At 43.6% G+C, this 21,049-nt stretch overlaps 2 protein-coding genes across 11 annotated transcripts; one reads left to right on the top strand and one right to left on the bottom strand.

The window, feature by feature from the left end:
• Positions 1-2,297: 2,297 nt before the first annotated feature.
• On the bottom strand, positions 2,298-7,788 carry LOC125457612 (BEN domain-containing protein 5-like). 10 transcript variants are annotated; one of them, XM_048542079.2, is made up of 8 exons: positions 6,704-7,787; positions 6,230-6,297; positions 5,421-5,899; positions 4,915-5,275; positions 4,643-4,800; positions 3,394-3,619; positions 2,980-3,145; positions 2,404-2,541 (listed from the first exon to the last, which is right to left on the bottom strand). In XM_048542079.2, the coding sequence occupies exons 3-8, from the start codon at positions 5,892-5,894 to the stop codon at positions 2,514-2,516; spliced, it is 1,413 nt and encodes a 470-aa protein (XP_048398036.1). In that variant the 5' UTR covers positions 5,895-5,899; positions 6,230-6,297; positions 6,704-7,787; the 3' UTR covers positions 2,404-2,513. The 10 variants fall into 10 exon arrangements, with proteins under 10 accessions (XP_048398034.1, XP_048398036.1, XP_048398039.1 ...); XM_048542082.2 differs by having other exon boundaries at positions 6,957-7,787; XM_048542080.2 differs by having other exon boundaries at positions 6,976-7,787.
• On the top strand, positions 7,356-20,816 carry LOC125457611 (E3 ubiquitin-protein ligase TRIM11-like). Its single transcript, XM_048542074.2, has 6 exons — positions 7,356-7,944; positions 9,467-9,562; positions 11,415-11,648; positions 14,810-14,832; positions 16,837-16,967; positions 18,642-20,816. Exons 1-6 carry the CDS (start codon positions 7,387-7,389, stop codon positions 19,178-19,180), a joined length of 1,581 nt encoding a protein of 526 aa, XP_048398031.2. The 5' UTR covers positions 7,356-7,386; the 3' UTR covers positions 19,181-20,816.
• The last annotated feature ends 233 nt before the right edge of the window (positions 20,817-21,049 follow it).

The raw sequence follows: 21,049 nt of genomic DNA, 5'->3' as shown, positions 1-21,049 counted from the left end.
AAATCGAATGAACTGGGAATACACTAGAATTAAGTATGACCTTATGGCCATTACAGGGATGTAACTATGGTATATGACGTGGATTGGGACCCAAATATTGAAGGGTACAGCATATTAAGACAAGACAGAAATGGTGGAGGGTAGCTCTGTTAGTCAATGATGAAATGAATACAATAGAGAGGTGAGACTTAGATTCATGAAACAAAGATGTGGAAATCATTGGGGTAGCAGTGAGAAATGACAAAGGCAAGAAACCACTTGTGGGAGTGTCAACGGACACCCCTCATAGAGTCCATATTCCACTCCATCTGTCACAAGGTCACCTGCTCAGTTAATCTGACTATATGTCACTGAAAAGAGAGACATGTTATCAAAACTTTTAAATTTGGACCCATTAGGACAAGTGCAAAAATGCTAACTTTCAAACAATCATTACAATTTAATACTACAGGAGAAAAGGTGACTGAGTGACTAGCAAGTCAACTCTGATGGCCCCGGCCAACATCTCTGTCTTTGGCTTGCTACAGTGTTCCAGTGAAGCCCACTGCAAGCTGGAGGAACAACACTTCATTTTCCGCTTGGGGACCTTACAGCCTCCAGACTCAATATTGAGTTCAATAATTTAAGGGCCTAAACTCTCCCCTGTCCCACGCCCCCACCCCACACACCAGGCTTTGTTACCACATAGGCTGCCATTACATTCCCCCTGCTGTTAGTCACTAACAGTCCCCATTAACAACTATTCACCCTCCCAGCCAGATTGTTAGCAACTCCTTTGTCTGTCCAACTGCCTTTTTCGCTCTTCCAGCTCTATCCTATCATTTAGTCCCCACCCCACCCACCTCCCTATTGTCTGCACATAAACTGACGTTTTCCCAGCCACCATCAGTTCTGAGGAAAGGTCACTGGACCCGAAACATTGACTCTGTTTTCTCTTCCACAGATGCTGCCAGACCTGCTGAGCTTTTCCAGCAACTTTGTTTTTGATCCTGATTGGCCAAAGGGTTGCCTTGGGCAACAAGTAGAATTGTAAGCTTGTCAAGCTCCAGGTTAATTTGATAAAAGGTGCAAGGTTTGAAAGTATTCCTTTTGTGTGCAGAGAACAGGTTCTCATGTATGAATGCCTGCCACATCTGACCACATTACGAGCTTCACTGATTATCTTAGTTTGGCCATTGAAGCAAACTGTCAGCGCACTTAGGATTGCTCAGCAAGTGTTGCCCAAGTGCGGAATCACATCAAACAATAGAAGTTTGGTTTTGAATTCTGGTTGTGTACAGGCTGTAATTTGTTAGAAACAGCGAAATATGTTACTTAATTCGATCAGCCAACTGGTCTTTGTATTTGGCATTGCCCTGGCACTGAAATTGATAACAAAATTGCTCAGTGTGTGGTAGGCAGAATATTCTTTTGGGGGCAGAGTTTCAATCGTATTAATTCACTGAACTCCCAGCTCTGCCTGCCACTGCTGCTGAGAGCTTTAGTTTAAAGGCAGCATAATATGACAAATATATTAACTGAAAGCATAAGTAGCACTGTCAATTAAACAGAAAAAACTGACCATCCAGCAGCTGCTGTACCAGGTTGTCCTCTGCTTCACTATGGCTTCACGAGACTGGGTAAATCAAGTTCTGCTTTCAGTGTTAGTAGGAACTGCAGATGCTGGAGAATCTGAGATAACAAGGTGTAGAATTTTCTGAAGAAGGGCCTAGGCACAAAACGTCAGCTTTCCTGCTCCTCTGATGCTGCTTGGCCTCCTGTGTTCATCCGGCTCTACACCTTGTTATCTCTGCTTTCAGTGTGGTGTGTTTTAGAGGAACCACATCAAATGCCAGCAGTTTCTCAATGGGAAACAAAAATGTTCAGCTCCCAGAAGGAAAAACTAGGTACTAGCACCAGTGTAAAATCATCCTGCTATGATATAATGTGGTCTGTTATATAATTCATGAGTAATGCTGATCATGGCTCCGGTAATACTGGTAATGACACCAGTAATACTGGTCAGGGTGCTGGTTATACTGGTCATTTGTCATTATGGTCATGGATTCAGCATTATTGGTCATAGCACCCATATGCATTAGTGAGTCTGGTGCTGTCTAGTGTAGGGGCATTGTCCAAATGGGATTTATCAGGTCACTTGTGAAGAACTGAAATGAAAGGTGCATACGTAAAGGCTACTGGGGATGGTAGGGGTTTCTGGTGTTTGTGTGGTGAAGACACTGAGAGTAAGGGTGCATCTTATTGGCAACATCAATTGAGGCATTCATTGAAGATTCTGAAACCTATTTTATTGGAAATCTAAATCATAACAGTGTACATTACCCTCTGAAAATGGCAACCCTTTTAAAAGGAGAAACATTTATAAAAATGCAGAATCCCTCCCTCCTCATCACTGTGACACTGACTGTTGTGCTTGGCTGCTTTTTCTTGTTCTGTTTAGGTCCATAATCTTCTCCGATATATAACTATGGACACGGGCTTGCTCCTTGCAGACCCCTTCAGTACTCATCCCCTTAGATCTGAGGTAGTGGCCGTAGCAAGCTGAAAGTGGGGGAGAACAGAGGGAAAATATAATTCATGAAGTCATCATACTGCAGTGTGGGTTAAATAATATTTTATAGAAAGTCGTTACAACAGGACTATAATGACACCTTACAAGCCAGTACAGTAAGACACATTTTAGCAGCGTGAACCTTGAACACCTTAAAGTGTTCACATCATCAGAAATGACTGGAGGGGTACCTTGTACGCACTAAGATCTTTATCAGCCTTAGGAGCAGTCTAGAGAATATAAACAGATACTTGTAGACAGATTAAGCCAAAAAAACATGGATTTCTGTTTATTGTACACAAATGAAATGTAAATAATGATTGCAGCGGTATAAAGATTCTGAAAAAGAGTCATCCTGGACTTAAAATATTAACTGTTTCTCTCTCTGCTGAGTTTCTCCAGCTATTTGCTGTTTGCTTCAGACTTACAGCATCTGCAGTATTTTGCTTTTGCTGGAGTATGAATGTTTTTGGTTTCCTGCGTGTATCAGACAGAACCGGACAGAATGATCAGAGTTCAGTTCAGCCAGCCCGAGGCACTCTCTGAGTTTCAAAAACAGAAATTGCTGGAAAAGCATAGCAGGTCCCGCAGCATCTGTGGAGAGAAATCAGAGCTAACTTTTCAGGTTGAGTGACCCTTCCTCAGAACTCGCTCTGAGTTTGTTTGAATAAACACAAATTTGACCTGCATGGCTGAGTCCTCACTGGTCTGTGTAGGAGATGAAGCACGACAGTATGAATGGTACATTCAGAACCGGCAAGATGTTTTAGACCCTGAAGGCTAGGTATCGAGGGCATGTAAGGGAACACATAAATGCTATCAGAGTTTGCAGTAGAACCTACCTTTAACAGCACTGAGTTTGACAGGAGAAAGTGCAGGTTTGGGTACAGGAGGTGTGTCCGCATTGATGAAGCGGGCACACACTCTGCCATGGATCGACCTGTTGCGGAGCACGTCTGAGCCCCATACGGCAGCAGCTAGGGTCTTGACAAACATCGAGTTTGTCTTCGATCGCAGAACATTTTCCCACTGGCGCTCTGTAACCTGCAGACCACCCTGAAGTTGTACCTGAGGCAAAAAAAAAGTACTTTTCAGTTTTCTGCTGGAAATAATGCAGCTTAAGGCACTGTGAACCTACAGAGGCTATGTGCACACACAGGAGATGCTTTACAGCTGGAACACTGCAGACAGATTTTAACATCGCAACTGCTGTACTAGAGATTCAGCATTACTCGGTGCAAAATTTGGTGATACAGTGGACAGTGAAGATGATGATCTAAGAATACAACAGGATTTGGATCAACTACGCTATTGGCCCAAGGAGTGGCAGATGGAGTTTAATTTAGATAAATGCAAGGTGTCGCATTTTGTTAAGACAAACAAGGGCAAAACTTACACAGTTAATGGTAGGGTCCTAGGGAGTGTTGTCGAACAGAGACCTAGCGGTTCAGGTACACACTTGCTTGAAAGGGGAGTCACAGGTAGACAGGATGGTGAAGAAAGTGTTTGACACGCTTGCCTTTTATTGGTCAGAGCACTGAGTATAGGAGTTGAGATGTCATGTTGCGGCTGTACAGGATGTTGATTAGGCCACTTTTGGAGTACTGTGTACAGTTCTGGTTGCCCTGCTGTAGGAAGGATGTTATTAAATTGGAAAGAAAAGATTTACCAGAATGTTAATGGGTCTGGAGGATTTGAGTTATAAGAGAGGCTGGGTAGGCTGGGATTTTTTTCACTGGAGCGTTGGAAGCTGAGGGGTGACCTTGTAAAGGTTTATCAAATCATGAAGGGGCATAGATAAGGTAAATAGCCAAGGTCTTTTCCAGAAGATTGGGGAGTTCAAAACTAGAGGGCACAGGTTTAAGGTGAGAGGGGAAAGATTTTAAATGGACCTGAGGGGCAACTTATGTTCACATGTAGAATGAGCTGCCATTGGTAATGGTAGAGAGTTATTACATTTAAAAAACATTTGGACAGGTACATAGATAGGAAATTTATAGACGATTCTGGGCCAAACACGTGGAATTGGGACTTGGCACGGATGAGGTGGGCTGAAGGGTCTGTTTCTGTGTTGTGTGACTCTATAGTTACCATTCCATCAATGGGAGTATAGAGATTGTCTGCAGAAGGGTTAGTCTCGCCATGTGAGCCAGTGGATGTGGGTGAAGGCTCTGTACGCATCTGCACTGATGTGGGCGGTACTGGTCTCGTCAGATCCACGGCCCGTCTGGACAGTGCAGGTCGGCGTGCTACAACACACAGCAAAACAAAAAGAAATAAGCCCTTTATTCTCACCTTCCCCATAACTGGATCTGAAACAAGAAAATCACACCATCGCAAAAATCAGCAAACAGATCAGTTACACTGGGCACGGCTTAGGAGTTGCTCCTGGAGTCGGCAGTTAAGGTCCTGCAGCTGGTCCATTCTCTCCTGTAGACGACGGATGATTCTTGTGGCCTCCTGAAGGTCACTGTTTAGGGATTCCACCTTCTGCCTGAGGACTTTGTTCTCAGCCTCCACCTGCACGAGCCCTGGTCTCCTTTCCTGCCAGTCGTGTTCGACCATCCTTGATGGAGGGGCCATTTCATTCACAAACGCTCCTGAGACAGAGAGCGAGTCTGTCATGCCCCCCAGGGCACAGTCGGGCATCTCAGTCTTGAAACCATCCATTAGCCTCTGCAGATGCTTTCTCCAGGCACTTTCTGTCCGAGCTCTCTTATCCTTCTGCCAACAAAGAGAAATTGGAGGCTACCTTTTTGGCATGGGTGAGGGATATAGTTCCATACATCATGTGCTATTCTTTATTAGATGTGTCTCCGCATTGTTAACTATTTCTCAACAAAACCAAACGAATGGCTCAAGCACCTACCATAGTTACACTGGTGGCTTCCAATGCCCTCTTCCCCTGTGTGTTTCTGCTTGGGCCAGGCCGATCATCAGCGCTCTCCCATTCCACATTGCTATCCCAGGTAGGACACATCAGCAGCCTACGCTTAGCTGTTTCTGCCCTGATCTCTTCGGGGGACTCTGGAGGTGGGACCACAAGAATTATAATCAATGGCTTCATTGTCAAACACAACTGTTGCAATGGATAATCACACTTACCTGCAAGCAACATGATCTGTGCTTTACAGTATGGATCATTGGGGCTGCGCGTGTATTCCCCAGAGTCATAGTCCTCTGATTTGCCAATGCTTGCCTGGATCCATCGAACCATATACACTTTGCTGGGATTGTGGGTCAGGAGCTTAAATTTTTTGATGTCCTCCTGAATAGACACAATCCTGGATACACCATTGTCGTCAAGGAATCTGACATATGCGTATTTTGCAACTGCCGCCATTGTATCTAACAAGAGGTGGAAACATTCAAAAATCATGTCCAGTGTAAGATAACAAAGTGTGGAGCTGGATGAACACAGCAGGCCAAGCAGCATCACAGGAGCAGGAAGGCTGACGTTTCAGGCCTAGACCCTTCTTCAGAAAAAAACATCAGCCTTTCTGCTCATCTGCTGTGTTCATCCAGCTCCACACTTTGTTATCTCAGATTCTCCAGCATCTGCTGTTCCTTCTATCTCCTATGCCCAATGTAAACTGTTTTCAATTAAATTTATAAAAAGATTTAACTCCCAGCTATAATGCTGCCTCTAATTTTCTCAGCAGGCATCAGAAGTCTTACCTGAACGTAGACCTCAATACTGCGGTCGACTTATGAATGCCATTTTCAAACTTCACACCAGGCACTTTCTGTATGAAAATCAAGCACACTCTAATATCTTTACACACTGATATGAGTAAACAAATATCCGTTTCTCAAAACCTTTACTAAAACACACTTTCCATGCAGGACTTCCACGTTAAGAGTATTGTGCTAAAAATGAAGGGGAAGGCACCCACCCAGGAAGGAAAAACCAGTAAAACTTACAAATGACGTATACTGGTCTTGTGTACTTCAAAATGGAACTACAGAACAGCCAGTATGCTCATTTCCAAGTACCTTTTTTTAAAGAAAATTTTGTTTTTCCCTTTTGGGGGGTGTACTAATTTGCTTGAAAGTAGAGCCTTCAAACAAAAAGGTCTGACAATCGTTGCTTTATCTTTCTAATGGTGACCACTTTTTTTTTGAAACACCAAGTGAGTTTGCATCATTTACTGTGACTGCAGGCCTCCCTTGGCCCCTTTCATTTCTCTTTTTTTTCCTTTCAGCAGAAGTCCCATCTTTGTTGTTCAGTCGTGTTGTGGTGATTAGTAAGTTAACATTATCATCAAATTGTTAACAAGGGTTGATCATTAGAAGGCAGCAAAATGAGAAATAAAAAGAAACAAGTGAACAAAAACAAAATTTTTTAAAAAGTTGTCTGGGCTGCAAAAACCTGCCCAGAGGGATAAACCAGTAAAAACAATACCGGTGTGCAGTAAACGTACTGGTGCTACTGGTCGTCCATTTTGAGGGTATACAAGATGAGTCAGACCAGTATGTGTCATTCACAAGTTTTACTGGTTTCTCCCCTATGGCTGGGAACAAAAATTGTCTGGGCAGCAAACAAAAGGGCATCGAAAATTGTCTGGGTTGCAAGAAAAAAAACGGCCTGTGCTTTCATGTCAGTATTAAAATGAATAATCAACATGATGTGATGAATGGGATAGTACTGCGACAGGTATTAATTGTACTCATAACAATCTTCAGAGAATTGAGTGAGAAACTGCTGGTGGCCAGGCGGAACCGAGGCGGAGGTTCAGGTCTGCCGCCAGGGATTCTACGGGCAGTGCACCAAAGAAGGGGCGCAACCTGCTTCCTCCTCCCCTTCCCGCCGGCTCCACTTCCGGCGCTGCACCATGGCGGCGGCTGTGCGGGATCCCCTGGAGGAGGAGCTGACCTGCCAGGTCTGCCTGGAGATTTACACCGAGCCGGTGATTCTGAGCTGCAAGCACAGCTTCTGCCGGGGCTGCCTGGAGGCGGTGTGGAGGGAGGCCGAGGCCTACTCGTGCCCGCAGTGCCGGGCGGCCTGGGCGGACAGGCCCCGCCTGGAGAAGAACTTCCAGCTGGCCAACATCGTGGCCGGCTACCTGGCCCCGGAGCCCCGCCGCGGCGTCGTGCCGTGCACCTACTGCACCAGGAAGCGGCGCTCGGCCCTCAGGAGCTGCCTCCGCTGCGAGGTGTCCCTGTGCCCCCTGCACCTGCGGCTGCACCAGGAGAGCCCGGTGCTGAGGGCCCACCCCCTGGCCGAGCCCGCCGCCGCCGCCATGGCGACCGCCAAGTGCGCGCGACACCAGAAGCTGCTGGAGATCTACTGCAGGGACGATGCCGCCTGCGTCTGCAGCCTCTGCGCGCTCATAGGGAGCCACAAGGGCCACGACTTAATCAGCGTCAGTGAAGCAGTGGAGGAGCTGAGGGTGTGTGCGTTCGTGTCCGAGCCTCTTGTGTGCGTCCGGGGGCTGCGGCCCTTAGTACATCGTGCGGTAGAGTTAGCAGATGAACGCGGGTACAAGCCGCATCTGTGCCGCGCAGGTGTCTGAACAGGTTCACTAAGATCACCAACTGTGGGGCTGGATGAACACAGCAGGCCAAGCAGCGTCTCAGGAGCACAAAAGCTGATGTTTCGGGCCTAGACCCTTCTCGGATTCTGTGCTCCTGAGATGCTGCTTGGCCTGCTGTGCTCGTCCAGCCCCACACTTGGTGATCTTGGATTCCCCAGCACCTGCAGTTCCCATTTTCTCTGATCGCAGGTTTATTAAAATACCTGGGATCTCACAAATAAGCCCTTTTCTGCTCCCATCCTATATCTTGAGAAGGCCTGTATATTTACAGCACGTCGTAATTGCGAACGGAACTGGCAGTAGGCCTTTTGGGCCCCTGAAGCCTGTTCTGCCGTCTCATAGAATTGTGGTTGATCTGACATTCCTCACATCCACTCAACCGTGTTTTCCTCATAACCTTTGATTCCCCGCCTGATCAAGAATCCAGCTATCTCAGCCTTAAATATAGCCTGCTCCCCACAGCTCTCTGTGGCGGGGTGTTCCAAAGACACAACCCTCTGAGAGAAGAAATTGCTCCTCATTTCAGTTATAAACTGGCACCTCTTGATTCTCACCCTCTGGCTCAATGAGAAAAGTCCCAAGCTGTTCAACCTTTGCTCGTAAGAAAATCCCTCTATGCCAAGTATCATCCCCAATAATCCTTCACTGAACTGCCTCCAATGAACTTATATCTTTCCTTGAATAAGGGGACCAAAACTACTCTCTCCTCTATAATGTGATCTCACCAGTACCTTGTACAGTTGTAGTAAGAGTTCATTACCATTGCACTGATTTTTTGTGACCTCATATCCATTTTCTTCCCTGTTCCTTCTTTGCATTGTCAGAAATCTCCAGCTTTACAAATGTTCAATAACCCTGCCTCCACAGCAGCACAAGGAAGATAGTTTCTCAGGTGGACAGCTCTACTGTCCTAATCTCTGTCTTAAATGGGAAACCATAGCGTTAAACTGTGTCCCCAAGTACCAATGTCATGTATGGGGAGTTTTATTTGTATAGCAAAACTTGGATAGTTGTGCAAATCTTTCAGTTAGATCCATGAATATTTGGTTAATTAATAATCACCATGATAGCTGGTACTAAATTGGGATAGCACAAATGAAACCAGTAACTACAACTCCATAGTGACATACAATCATTGAATTGAAGACAAAATTTTAAAAAAACTGTACAGTTATGAACATTTCAGTATTTAACTAATGACATGTGAAAAATGCAGATCTCTAATTTACAGAATAAAAATGAAAAGTTAACTGTAATACATTTATACTATAGCTCGACTCTGTTGATTTTTCATTCATCATGTACATTATTATTTATAAATTTTATGAATGATGATGTATCAACTTGGAATAATTTTATCTCTGTTGTTCCCTGTTAGAATAATTTGGGAGATCAACAGGAGGAACTCAGGAACAAAGTTAAAATTTCACACGCTGCTATCGAAGATGTTAAGAAAGAGAAGCAAAATGCTTTGGTGAGTAAATCAGTCGTTTGATGAATTTAAATTTTCAAAAGCTTAATGTCAGATGATGCCAGCTGATATTATGGGATAGCATTCACACTTTTAAGTCTGACACCTGCCTTCAGGTGCCACTTCAAAGGCTTGAGCACTTAATCCAGGCTGAAACTCTAGTCCAATGTGGTCCCTTTCAGAAACTAAAGCTCCGTCTAAGATTCTATGGCAGTATTTTGCGGAAGATTGGATGGGTTTTCCTGTTGTCCTGAGCCATATTTGCCCCTTGATCAGGTCCTAAAAACACATTATATGGTCATTAACGAATGTTTATTAGATTTTACTATGGACAGTTTAACTGTTGCTTTTCCTGCATTACGTTAGTGATTATACTTTAAAGGTACCTCATTGGCTCTAAAGAGCTTTGATGTAGACTGATGTTGCTGAAATACAAAATCTTTCTTACCTCTTGTTTGTCTAGCCTTATTTGATCCACAATGTATTAATATAATATACATTGACTCTGAATCAATTTGGGTTTATCCTGGTCAGTGATGAGTTTAGACCAACAATGGGAGTGGGGAATTTGAACAAGTTCTGTCTAAATATCAGAAGAATCTGCCCAGCGGATTGTTGAGGTTTACTTGTTGGGTAAGATAGATTTCTATATCTTAACAACATCAAGGGACACAGGGGGTGCAGGAAATTGATGCTGAAATGAATGATCAGCCTCATTGAATGGCAGAATAGCTTGAAGGATTCACTGACCTTTTTTATAAATCAGCTGAGCTTCAGTTCTTGACCTGTGCTCAAATAATCTGAAGGGATGATAGAGGACAGTGGAATGGCCCAGTGCTATATTGCTCTCCCTGGTTAATTTTCAGTCTTTGTTGATGTGTTAACCCCACTCATTTAACCAAGGGAAATTTCTTAGGCCAAAACCTCCCTCAGTGCACATAGTGTGTTGGATGGAGTGATTGAAACACACTGATTAGATGGGGCATGGGTGCTGACAGAAAGTTCATTAACATCAGTGGTCCCCTAATTTTTTTGCTTTTCCTTAATTTTTCATCCCAGGCCTATTCCTCCTGTTTAATGTTCATTCAGAATTCAAATGCAACAAATATACACTGTTTTGATCTGAGGTATAAAAAGTTGTATTTTCGGTGTGAAAAAAGTGGGATGGAATTGTTTGTTTGTTGCAATTTCCTTCCCTCTGATTCACAGTATGGGCTTACTACTGGCATACTATATGAGAAAAGAAAGATTTTGCATTATCTCCGGACACTTGACATTATTAGAGTGATTGGCTGTAGGGAATTTGGGTGCTGTGAGTTTCCACAGTGACAAACATCGAACAGTACAGCGCAGTACAGGCCCTTCGGCCGTCAATGTTGCACCGACCTGTGAAACCAATCTGAAGCCCATCTATCCTCCACTATTCTGTTATCATCCATATGTTTATCCAATGACCATTTAAATGCCCCTAAAGTTGGCAAATCTACTACTGTTGAAAGATCATGAGCGACTCATCAGCTTGGGATGTTGGTGAAGGGGCAAACATTGACCAGGACGCTGCCAACTTTTTCTCAAATAGATATTTTCTGTCCACTGGAGAGATGAACAGGATCTTGGTTTAATGCTTCATCCAAAAAAAAGTGTAATGTCACATCTGTCTCAGAACTGTACTGGAGGGTTAGTCTAGAGCTGGAGTTTCAGGAGAGGGGCTTGAACTCTGAACCTTCCTCCCTGTAGGACAGATTACCAGCCCCTGAGGTACAGCTGACATCACTGATGATGAAGAATGAATGTGCAAGATCTGTCTTGTGTAAAGCCCCTGTATTATGTACTTACTCAAACCTTGCCACCAAAGGCAGCGATAAAGGAGAAGGAAATAAATGCTGAGGAGAAGTACGAGGCTCTCAGGCGGCAGATTGATGATGATGAGAGGAAAGCTTTTGACGAGCTGGACAGAGAGAAAGTCCAAGTAACAGCAGAGATCGATGCAAGGATTCTCAACATCCAGAATGCAGCAGAAGAATTTGAGAAGTCTCTAACTGATCTGAACAACCTGTCAGAAAAATACGATGACATCCTATTTATACAGGTGATGAATATGTTAATGTAGCTTTTACTCACAGTAATCTATAAACCAGCTGAATATACTAAATGATCAATAATATTGCCCACTAGTCATCTCCCTTTGTTTACATTACTTGTGCTTAATAGTTTGCCACAGTGATCATCTACATATCTACTTTTACAATAGATTGCTTTATAAATCTTCCATTTTCCCCAGCTTTTCTCCTCCTGATGACAATGATTTATGGACTGTTGGTCCAGCAGGGGCATTGCAGCCAGTCATCTAGGAGAGTCACTGAAGGACATTAAACTAGGTTTGGGTGGGAGGTTGCTCCATTGGTGTGAATAGCGTGTTCCGTTCTTGAGTGGTTTGCAGTTGAGCTCAGTGCTCCCGGCCCAATTTTGAAACATTTATTTGTTTTCTGAGAAGGGACATTCGTGACTGAGAATGGGAGTTCTGGTCTATTCGTCCTCTCCCTGCAGAGCAGGTAATCGGGCTGATGCCTGGCTAAAACTGGTGAGCTATCTGTGCTGTTCAGAAATAATTCAGACCCTTGTGCGATAAACCCATTCAGCAGCTCCCTGTAGATGGCACATGCCATCATTTGTTGCTGGGAGAATGTTACATAAATATAAGAAAGTTTTATTGTGGCTGTTCAGGGCCTTGGTGACACCATATCTGGAGTACTGTATAGTTTTAGTCTCCTTATTTGAACATAAATGATATTAATGTTTTTGAAACAGTTCACAAAGAAATGACAGACTCATTCCTCGGATGAGGAGACTGTCTTATGAAGAAAGGTTGAGCAGGTTGGGTTTCTACCCTGTGGAGTTTAGAAGACAGAAAGACAATCTTATTGAAACACAAAATATCCTGGACCGAAGCGGGTGGTTACCTGTGAATGTTTTCTGTGGAGCAGACTAAATTTAGGGAACATGGTTTAAGAGTAGAAACTCTCTCCTTTAAGACAGATGAGAGTTTAAGGATGATTGGAGTCTGAAATTCTCTTTCCCCAGAAGGTAATTGAGGTTGGGCCTTGCAAAGTTATTCAAAACTGAGTTAGCTTTATGATGAGAAAGGGAGCTGAGGGTTGTAGAGTTCAGACCAGAAATTGGAGTTCAGACCACAACCGGAGAAACTGAGAGTTTCATGACTTGCCAAACAAGTGCAAAGGATTTACGAGCAGGAGTAGTTCTGTTTCATGTTCGTGTAATTAGTGTAATTTGTACTTCTTGCGATGGTATTTCCATATGTTCTCTGTCTTGTTGTTATTGTTGGATAGCTTTCTGAGCTGGATGGGAAGCTAGAGGTTTGGATGGGTGTAGAAGGGGGTTGCTTTTCTCTTTTATATGGGTTCACCTTCCATGTGCCAGGCCAGGGACTGTCCTCTCTGCAACCTTCCTTGATGGGTTCTGGCCATTGGACTTGGTATGGCCAGTCAACTTTTCTCCCAGGTCAGTATTGGGAAAATTGAAAACTACCTTCTTGTCCCCGTGAGAAAGAATTCCTTTAAAGTGGATCCATTCCCTTTCCATGGCCTGTGTGAGTGGTTTAATTGACCATTTGCAAACTGAGCATCATTAGCTTTGTTTCAGGCACCACATATCCCTCGCCACGTGTTTACTTCCGCCTCAGGCAGCTGCTGCTGAACTTCTTATCTGTGGCTTTGTTATCATTGTAGCAGACCGTGCCAGTACTGTACACGTCAGGCTCCAATTGTTCCAAACGCCAGTCTGTCTGTTTTTCTTTCTCTCTCTTTTCCCTTTTTACTTTCTCTGTTTCCTTTACCCTTTCTCTTTCTGTCCACCCACGCGCACACGTGCGCTGTCGCTCTCTCTCTCTCTGTCTCTCTCTCTCTCACACAATCACACGCACACAATCCCTCTCACACACACACACAATCTCACACACACACACAATCTCACACACACACACAATCTCACACACACACACAATCTCACACACACACACAATCTCACACACACACACAATCTCACACACACACACAATCTCACACACACACACAATCTCACACACACACACAATCTCACACACACACACAATCTCTCACACACACACAATCTCTCACACACACACAATCTCTCACACACACACAATCTCTCACACACACACAATCTCTCACACACACACAATCACACACTCACTCTTCTGTCTCCCCTTTGCCCATCACCCCAGCAGTGTTCCTTGGGCTGTTTTCTCTCTGGGACAAGTGCAGTCGGGTTGTTTCCTGTCTCCCACTCCTATAGCAGTAATGCTTTCAGTTAATGAGCTCATATAGGCTGATCCCCATTGCCCTTCAAAAGCCTCGATTTAAGTACCGTCTGGACTACGTTGCCTGTCACCCTTGTCTAATCCCTGCTACTGGGGCTCGACATGCATTTCTGTGAAACACTGGGGCATTCTGTGTGTTTAACATCCAATAAAGGTAAATATATTAGTGAGTTTTGAGAAGATTTGTAGCTCAGGTTGAGGTTCTGGATGTGAGTTTGCTCGCTGAGCTGGAAGGTTAGTTTTCAGACGTTTCATCACCATTCTAGGTAACATCATCAGTGAGCCTCCGACGAAGCGCTGGTGTTATGTCCCGCTTTCTATTTATCTGGTTAACCAGATAAATAGAAAGCGGGACATAACACCAGCGCTTCGTCGGAGGCTCACTGATGATGTTACCTAGAATGGTGACGAAACGTCTGAAAACTAACCTTCCAGCTCAGCGAGCAAACTCACATCCAGGTAAATATATTGCTGAACAAAGACACATTTGTCGAGGCTTTTCATCGTGCTCATCAGAGCAAATTCACAAGCATACCAGTTAAGCACTAGCACTTACACTGTATGAGAGGAGAGTGCTGATTGGTTTGAATTGGTGTATGGAGGGTCAATTTCTATAACTGTGGGTTTTACCACTTGCCAACCAATGAGCATTCACCTCTCATACAACATAAATGTTGATTTTGACCTTAAAATGTGAATTTCTGATGAGTCCAAGACAAAAAACTTTGAAAGCTTTTTTTCATCATTACTCAAGTTCTGTGCTGCCAAATCACTAAAGGTAAATACGTGGTTTTGCTGGCTCCATTTGTGTTTGTAACCCTGACTGCCAACCTTCCAGTAAGATTGAGGCTTTTAATACTCTGTATTACACTGTGTTTTCTATTTTGTTCCAGGAATTTAACTCCATCACTGCCCGGTAAGTAAAAATTTGCTCAGTCATTCAGTAAAACCAAAAGGCATCACCAGACAAGCAGTTTTACACTTTACTAATTTATTTTTGCAATTTAAAATCTCCTGCCCTCTATCTGATCCCTGACCATCCCTTTGTACCTCTCATCCACTCCACCCCAGTGGCATAAAACCCGCTACACTCTGTCTTCTGTTCTGAAGGGAAATGGTATTTGGCCCGCCTTTGACCACCATCTGTATTCACCGATACTGCTAAATCCACAGAGCATTTTCAGCAGTTTGTTTCAGCATCAGCTGTTTGTTTGTTTTCATTTTATACTTTTTTGCATTTGTCAGTTTAATGATTGCATGAATGCAGCCAGTTGCAGTGCTGTGTGGCTTGTTTAAATATGACTATCTTTTGTTCAGATTTATGCTCAACTGTCTGAGCAAGTACAGATAAATAGACCCAGTTTGGCCAGTCTTGGTCTGCTTGATACCAGTGACTCCCATGGCCCCAACAGTTCATCATAACATTGTCAGATGCTTGTATTAAACATCGGTGCAGCGAATGGGACAACTGACAGGTGGAAGGGCAGGACGTATACAGAGGTATCCAGAGATTCAGCGACATAATTCTTTGAAGTTTTTGTCAAGCGCAGACAAGGTTGTTAAGAAGGCAATTATCATGTTTTGCCTTAATTGCTCAGACCTTTGAATATAGGAGTTGGGATGTTGATTTGAGGTTGTACCGGTTGTTGGTGAGGCCTCTTCTGGAGTACTGTGTGCAGTTCTGGTCACCCTGTTAGAGGAAGGATATTATTAAGCTGAAGAGAGTTCAGAAAAGATTTACCAAGGTTTTGCAGGGAATTTTTGTTATTGGTTTTTCTAAGTTAAGGCTGGAGAAAGATGGAGGCAATCTTTTTCCTGTTGGAGGAGTATAAAAGTTACATGGAAACCAGGGAGTAGAGTGTGGTATGCCTATTACTTACAGGTTGCAGGAGTATGTCCGAGACATTTGTCTTTGAGGATATCACTAAATATCCCAAGAGAAAATGTGGATAAAGGCTCGCTGTCTGTTTCCTCCCTTTGTGTTTTTGAGTGGATTATAAGTATTTGTGAGTCGCAGAGTATGTAATGACACTGATTTCAACTATTTTGAGTGAAGCAATGCCACAAATAATTACTGCAACAGGGCAGCCTCATCTCCCAATTTTGCAGAGACCCAAGTATACAGCCCCTGTATGGTTTTATGGATGTAAAGCAATACAAGACAGCATAGAGCATAAATGTTATCCAAGCCAGCCATTGTGAATTCAAAATAGCTCTCAGCAACACATTTTTTCATTTTGTGTCACCTAATACAAATCTGAGAGGATGACAAACTATACTTTCTTGCCACCATGTTCCTGGGAATAGAAACATCTGACAGTGCTAATTGAAGAAGAGTAGGGCATTCTCCTGGTGTGTCCTGACCAATCTTAGTCCTTCGTGCACGATTACAAATTAAGACACATACTTAACAGAGTGCTATTTTTGACACTGTACTGGTGTAAAGTAGCTGCTGTATTTGCCTCCAGAGCATGGTTCTCCTCCAAATGGATAGTCACATGAAATGGTGAGACATTTCACTGTGACAAAGGGGTCTGTAAGTGGTATAGCATTATTATTCACGTTTGGTGAATAATTGAATAACCATGATCAGACTGTGTGTTTCTCAGAGTGCATGTGTTGAATAAATCAGTTAAGATATGATTCTCATCTTAAACCTGACGAAGCTGGTCCTACTACCACCAAAATTGGCAGCTTTCTGAACCTAAGTACGTGACTCTGTCAGAATGGGCAACCTTTCTTAGAATTCAACCTTAGAAGGGCGTTTTTAAGTTGATTTGGTTGTGGCCCTGTTGTACCTTTTTGGAAGCTTTGCGTTTTGTGATATTTTAGTAAGTATTTAAGCAGCAATGTATTATTTCACATATCTTATTCTCATTTAATGTACACATGACCTTACCATTACCGTACACATTTCCAGCTTGAAGGATGTCTCGCTGCCACCTAGGCCAACGTCTTATTCTTTGAGTAGCGCACAAGTGAAAGATGAAATGAAAAGTACAGTTGAGGGAGGTGAGGAGCAGAGCGGGAGACAGATGATGGTCAAATTCTGTAAGTATGCGACAGAAATTCACTTTTAAAAGTCGTGCCCCCTGTTTTATACACTTTTGTTAATTTCGCTGTTGAGAGTTCCGGTTCATTTGTGCTGCTTCATTTCAGCTGCAACAATATAATTGTAGCCACCAAGTGGCTCTGTGTCAGAAGTCTTTGGATAGTAGGAACAGGAATTGGCCATTTAACCCACTGAGCCTGCTCTGCCACCTATTACTGATGGCTGATCAAACTCTTCAGTACCTTCTACCCATACTGTTCCCATAACCCATTGATAATTGGATATTTCCCAACTACTGCTCTAAACACTCAATCACTGCGTTTCCACTGCTCTTCGGGTTAGAGAATTCCAAAGATTCTCCATCCTCTGTGGAAAGAAAGTTATCCTAATCTCAGTACCAAATGACATACACTTTAATCTTAAATTGTGACATTGGTTCCAGACCCGTTAACCAGGGGAAACACCTTATGTGTGTCTGCACTGTGTATTGCTTTAAATATTTTGTACATTTCAATGAGATCGCCTGTCTTTCTTCAAGATTATAGCCCTTCTCTCTTATTGCTTTTTTTGCACATGAAAACCTCAGTTCATTAATTGACCATAGACAAACTTGATTAGACTAGATTCTCTACAATGTGGGAACAGGCCCTTCGGCCCAACAAGTCCACACCGCCCCTTGGAGCATCCCACCCAGACCCATCCCCCTATAACCCACACACCCCTGAACACGACGGACAATTTAGCATGGCCAATCCACCCAGCCTGCACATCTTTGGACTGTGGGACGAAACCGGAGCACCCGGAGGAAACCCACGCAAACACGGGGAGAATGTGCAAACTCCGCACAGAGAGTTACCCGAGGTTGGTATCAAACCCAGATCCCTGGCCCTGTGAGGCTGCAGTGCTAACCACTGAGCCACCGTGCCACGCCCCCCCCCCCCCCCCCCCCCCCCCCGAGTCACTCTGGCCAGTTTGTTTGTCCTCCAGCTGTTTCAGACAGGATTCTGATTTATTAGAAATCTTGTAGGAAAGGACAATAAACTTGCACTTCTTTCATCGTGTCCTAAACTGCCTTAGATAATACTTCTGACTTTTGGTAACTGTAATCAGGGCCTGGTTACAGCGCAGTAATACCTTATTCGATCCATCATATCTGAGCCAGCTGCTTGCCTCATGCGCACCTTGTCGAATGACATTCCCAGCCCTTCTCCCTGTGACACTGCACATTCTTCCTTTAATGAGGAAATATGGCCATTTGATTTCATTTACATTTGAGTTTGAGAGATGTTGGTTAAAGGAATGATATTGACCACGAAAGTGGAGAGAACTCCCTTACTTGTTAAGGAGTCCCAGTTTTTATTTGTGCCGCGTGAATGGGAGGGTGGGTTATTCGTTTAACACTTCATTCAGACGATGCCTCTTCCGACTGCGTTGGTACTGAACACTCCATCAGCACTGCACAGTGTGTCAGTCTGGAATTTGTGCTCAGTATCAAGGGGTGGGACTCAAACTCCTCACCTGACTGTCAAGGCGAGTGTGCCACCAATAAACCAAGGCTGACCTGTTTACAGATTTGGAAACAGGGTGCTCGAAGACAGTGAAATGCATAAAAGGGCAGAGATTCTGCAGGAAGTGAGCAAGCCATTTACCTTAACATCATTTTTCACTGACAGATGGCCAGACTCTGACTCTTGATCCAGACACAGCAAATCCATATCTCATTCTGACGGACAACAACAGAACTGTGTCGGCATCGAATTACATTCAGGTGTTTCCCAAAAGTGCACAGATCTTTGACCGATGGCCCCAGATCCTTGGTGTTAAGGGTGTGAGTTGTGGCCAGTCTTACTGGGAGATCCAGGTGAAGGAAAGTGATGGGGCCTGGAGCATTGGAGTGTGCTACAAGAGTATCAGCAGGAAAGGAGAAGGCAATGACTGTTTGCTCGGGTTTAATGACAAATCCTGGTGCATCCACTCTGGGCCGGATGCCCTCGCAGCCCTACACAATGGGAGGAGAATTGCTGTGAAGCCAGAGAAGCCCTCCACAGTTGGAGTGTTTATCGATTTTGATGGTGGGGTCATCTCCTTCTACAGTGTGTGGGGGAGTGAGCTCACCTTGTTGCACACCTTCCATGGAAGATTCACTGAGCCTCTCTACCCAGCTGTGCGGGTTCGAATTGGAGCGACCCTGTCCCTTTCTGTTCTGAAGTGATTGTTAAAACTCTGATATACACTGCATTCCACCACTTGCTTCAATTTCACTGTCAGAACTGCCTTCATCACAAAAATCTAAACCTATGGTGTTACAAAAAGTCAGTTTTCCTTGCGCTGTTCCTGTTGGTGATGTGGTTTGATTCTTCAGCTCAGGCGGATTGAAATCTGCTTTGATTCTAGTGGTTTGCGCACATTTAAATAACTTCAGCCCTTCCAAGGAGGCCGCTCAGGCATAATCCATGTCTGCCAGAAACAAAGTCTTTCTTCAAATCAAGACCCGTGTATTTATTTAATATCTTCATATGTAATTCATATGTTGGTCATTGTTTCTAAATTTAAAGTGGATGGATTGGTGAAAATAAGGCTACTGTAGGAGAGAAGGATAAAATGTGGTCTGGAAATAAGGATTAGTTGCAAAAAGCTGCAGCTTGCCTATTTGTCGTAGAGTGACTGATCAGAGTGGGCTTGTACCCAAGTCCTTTGAGAGATTAAATATGAAACAGTAATTTGCTATTTCAGAACATGGATAAAAGCCAAATTTAAAATGATTGCTGCAATTGTTATTGTGAGAGAAATGGTTTGTTGAGGCATTGACATGAGAAAGCAATAGGAAACATTGGCTCCTCATGCCTTCAGATAATTTGATAAAAGGCGCAAGGCTTGAACAATGTGTTTGTAGAGAACAGGTGCTGTATGTGAATATTTATCACGTCTAGCACGCCACAATATGAGCTGACTGACTATCACCATTGGTTGTTCGTGTTACTCTTCGCGCAGTTGGGATTGTTCAGCACCTGCAGGCCAGTCAGAGTCTGTTCCAAAATGTTTTGTTTTAAGCTTTGAAAATATAGGCCAGTTGAGTACAATCTGTTTCCGCCTGTTGTGAACAGCCAGAGGAAAGTGCTGTTTGATTTAAATCAACCAACCACCAACTTGTGGCTCATTTACTTGGAATTCTGCTAACACTAAAATCGATACATAGCCTTGCTGAAGTGTGTATGATAGGTAGAACTGAGCACAGCACTCTGTTAGTGGAAAACTGTGGCATTCTTCTTTCTGTCCTGAAGATTGCCTGATGAAAATTTGCAGCAGCCCATCTTTGTCTCTTTTAAGCAATGTTCCACATACACAAAACTTGCGAATGCATAATTCAAGTAGGTTTCTATGACTCAAACTATAGGTTCCAAGGTAATAAACAATAAGCATCCTCATTAGATTCTAATCATACACTGGAGTAATTCTGATTACTGTTCAGTATTTTCACAACTGAACTTTAAGACAAATTCATTCTTGCATTCAAACCCATTAACAGTCATTCATCTCAAAAAGATGATGATTACTATGCATGGTTTAATGTCTGTGATACAAAAGAATGTTGCCATAAAGGGTTATACATTATTAGTTGAGTGATATATAAGTGAACAGCCTGAACTCTCATGTGATCAGCAAAGGATGTGGACCCACATACCAAGAAGTCAAAAAAAAGTCTTGCTCTTTATCAGTCTTTGTAAGAAATTCATTGTGAATAAGAGATTTGAATGTGTCTGATATCTGTAACATTGTTGTCTACAGGCTGTATACTTTTGTTTCTATATGATTGCAATTTTTAACAAATAAATTTTTGTTTTAGCCAACCATTTGTACTGCATTGCTCTGATCTCCAGTGGGAAATTGTCACTAGGTGATTGCTCTTTCTGTGGGGGGTGGGGTGGGTGGGTTGGGGTGGTGGGGTTGGGGGTCCGGGCGGAGGTGGGGGGGGGGGCGGGGTTGGGGGTCGCGCGCTGGGGTCCAGTTCTGTCATAGCACTCTGCTGATTTTATAACCAGAAACATGACCACATCATTGAGTAGTCAAAGTGTTACCTTAC

This window comes from Stegostoma tigrinum, chromosome 14 (genome assembly GCF_030684315.1).
Source record: "Stegostoma tigrinum isolate sSteTig4 chromosome 14, sSteTig4.hap1, whole genome shotgun sequence".
NCBI classification, from domain to species: Eukaryota; Metazoa; Chordata; class Chondrichthyes; order Orectolobiformes; family Stegostomatidae; genus Stegostoma; species Stegostoma tigrinum.
Note: the sequence above shows the minus strand (reverse complement) of the source record. Positions and strands in the feature narration are given on the sequence as shown.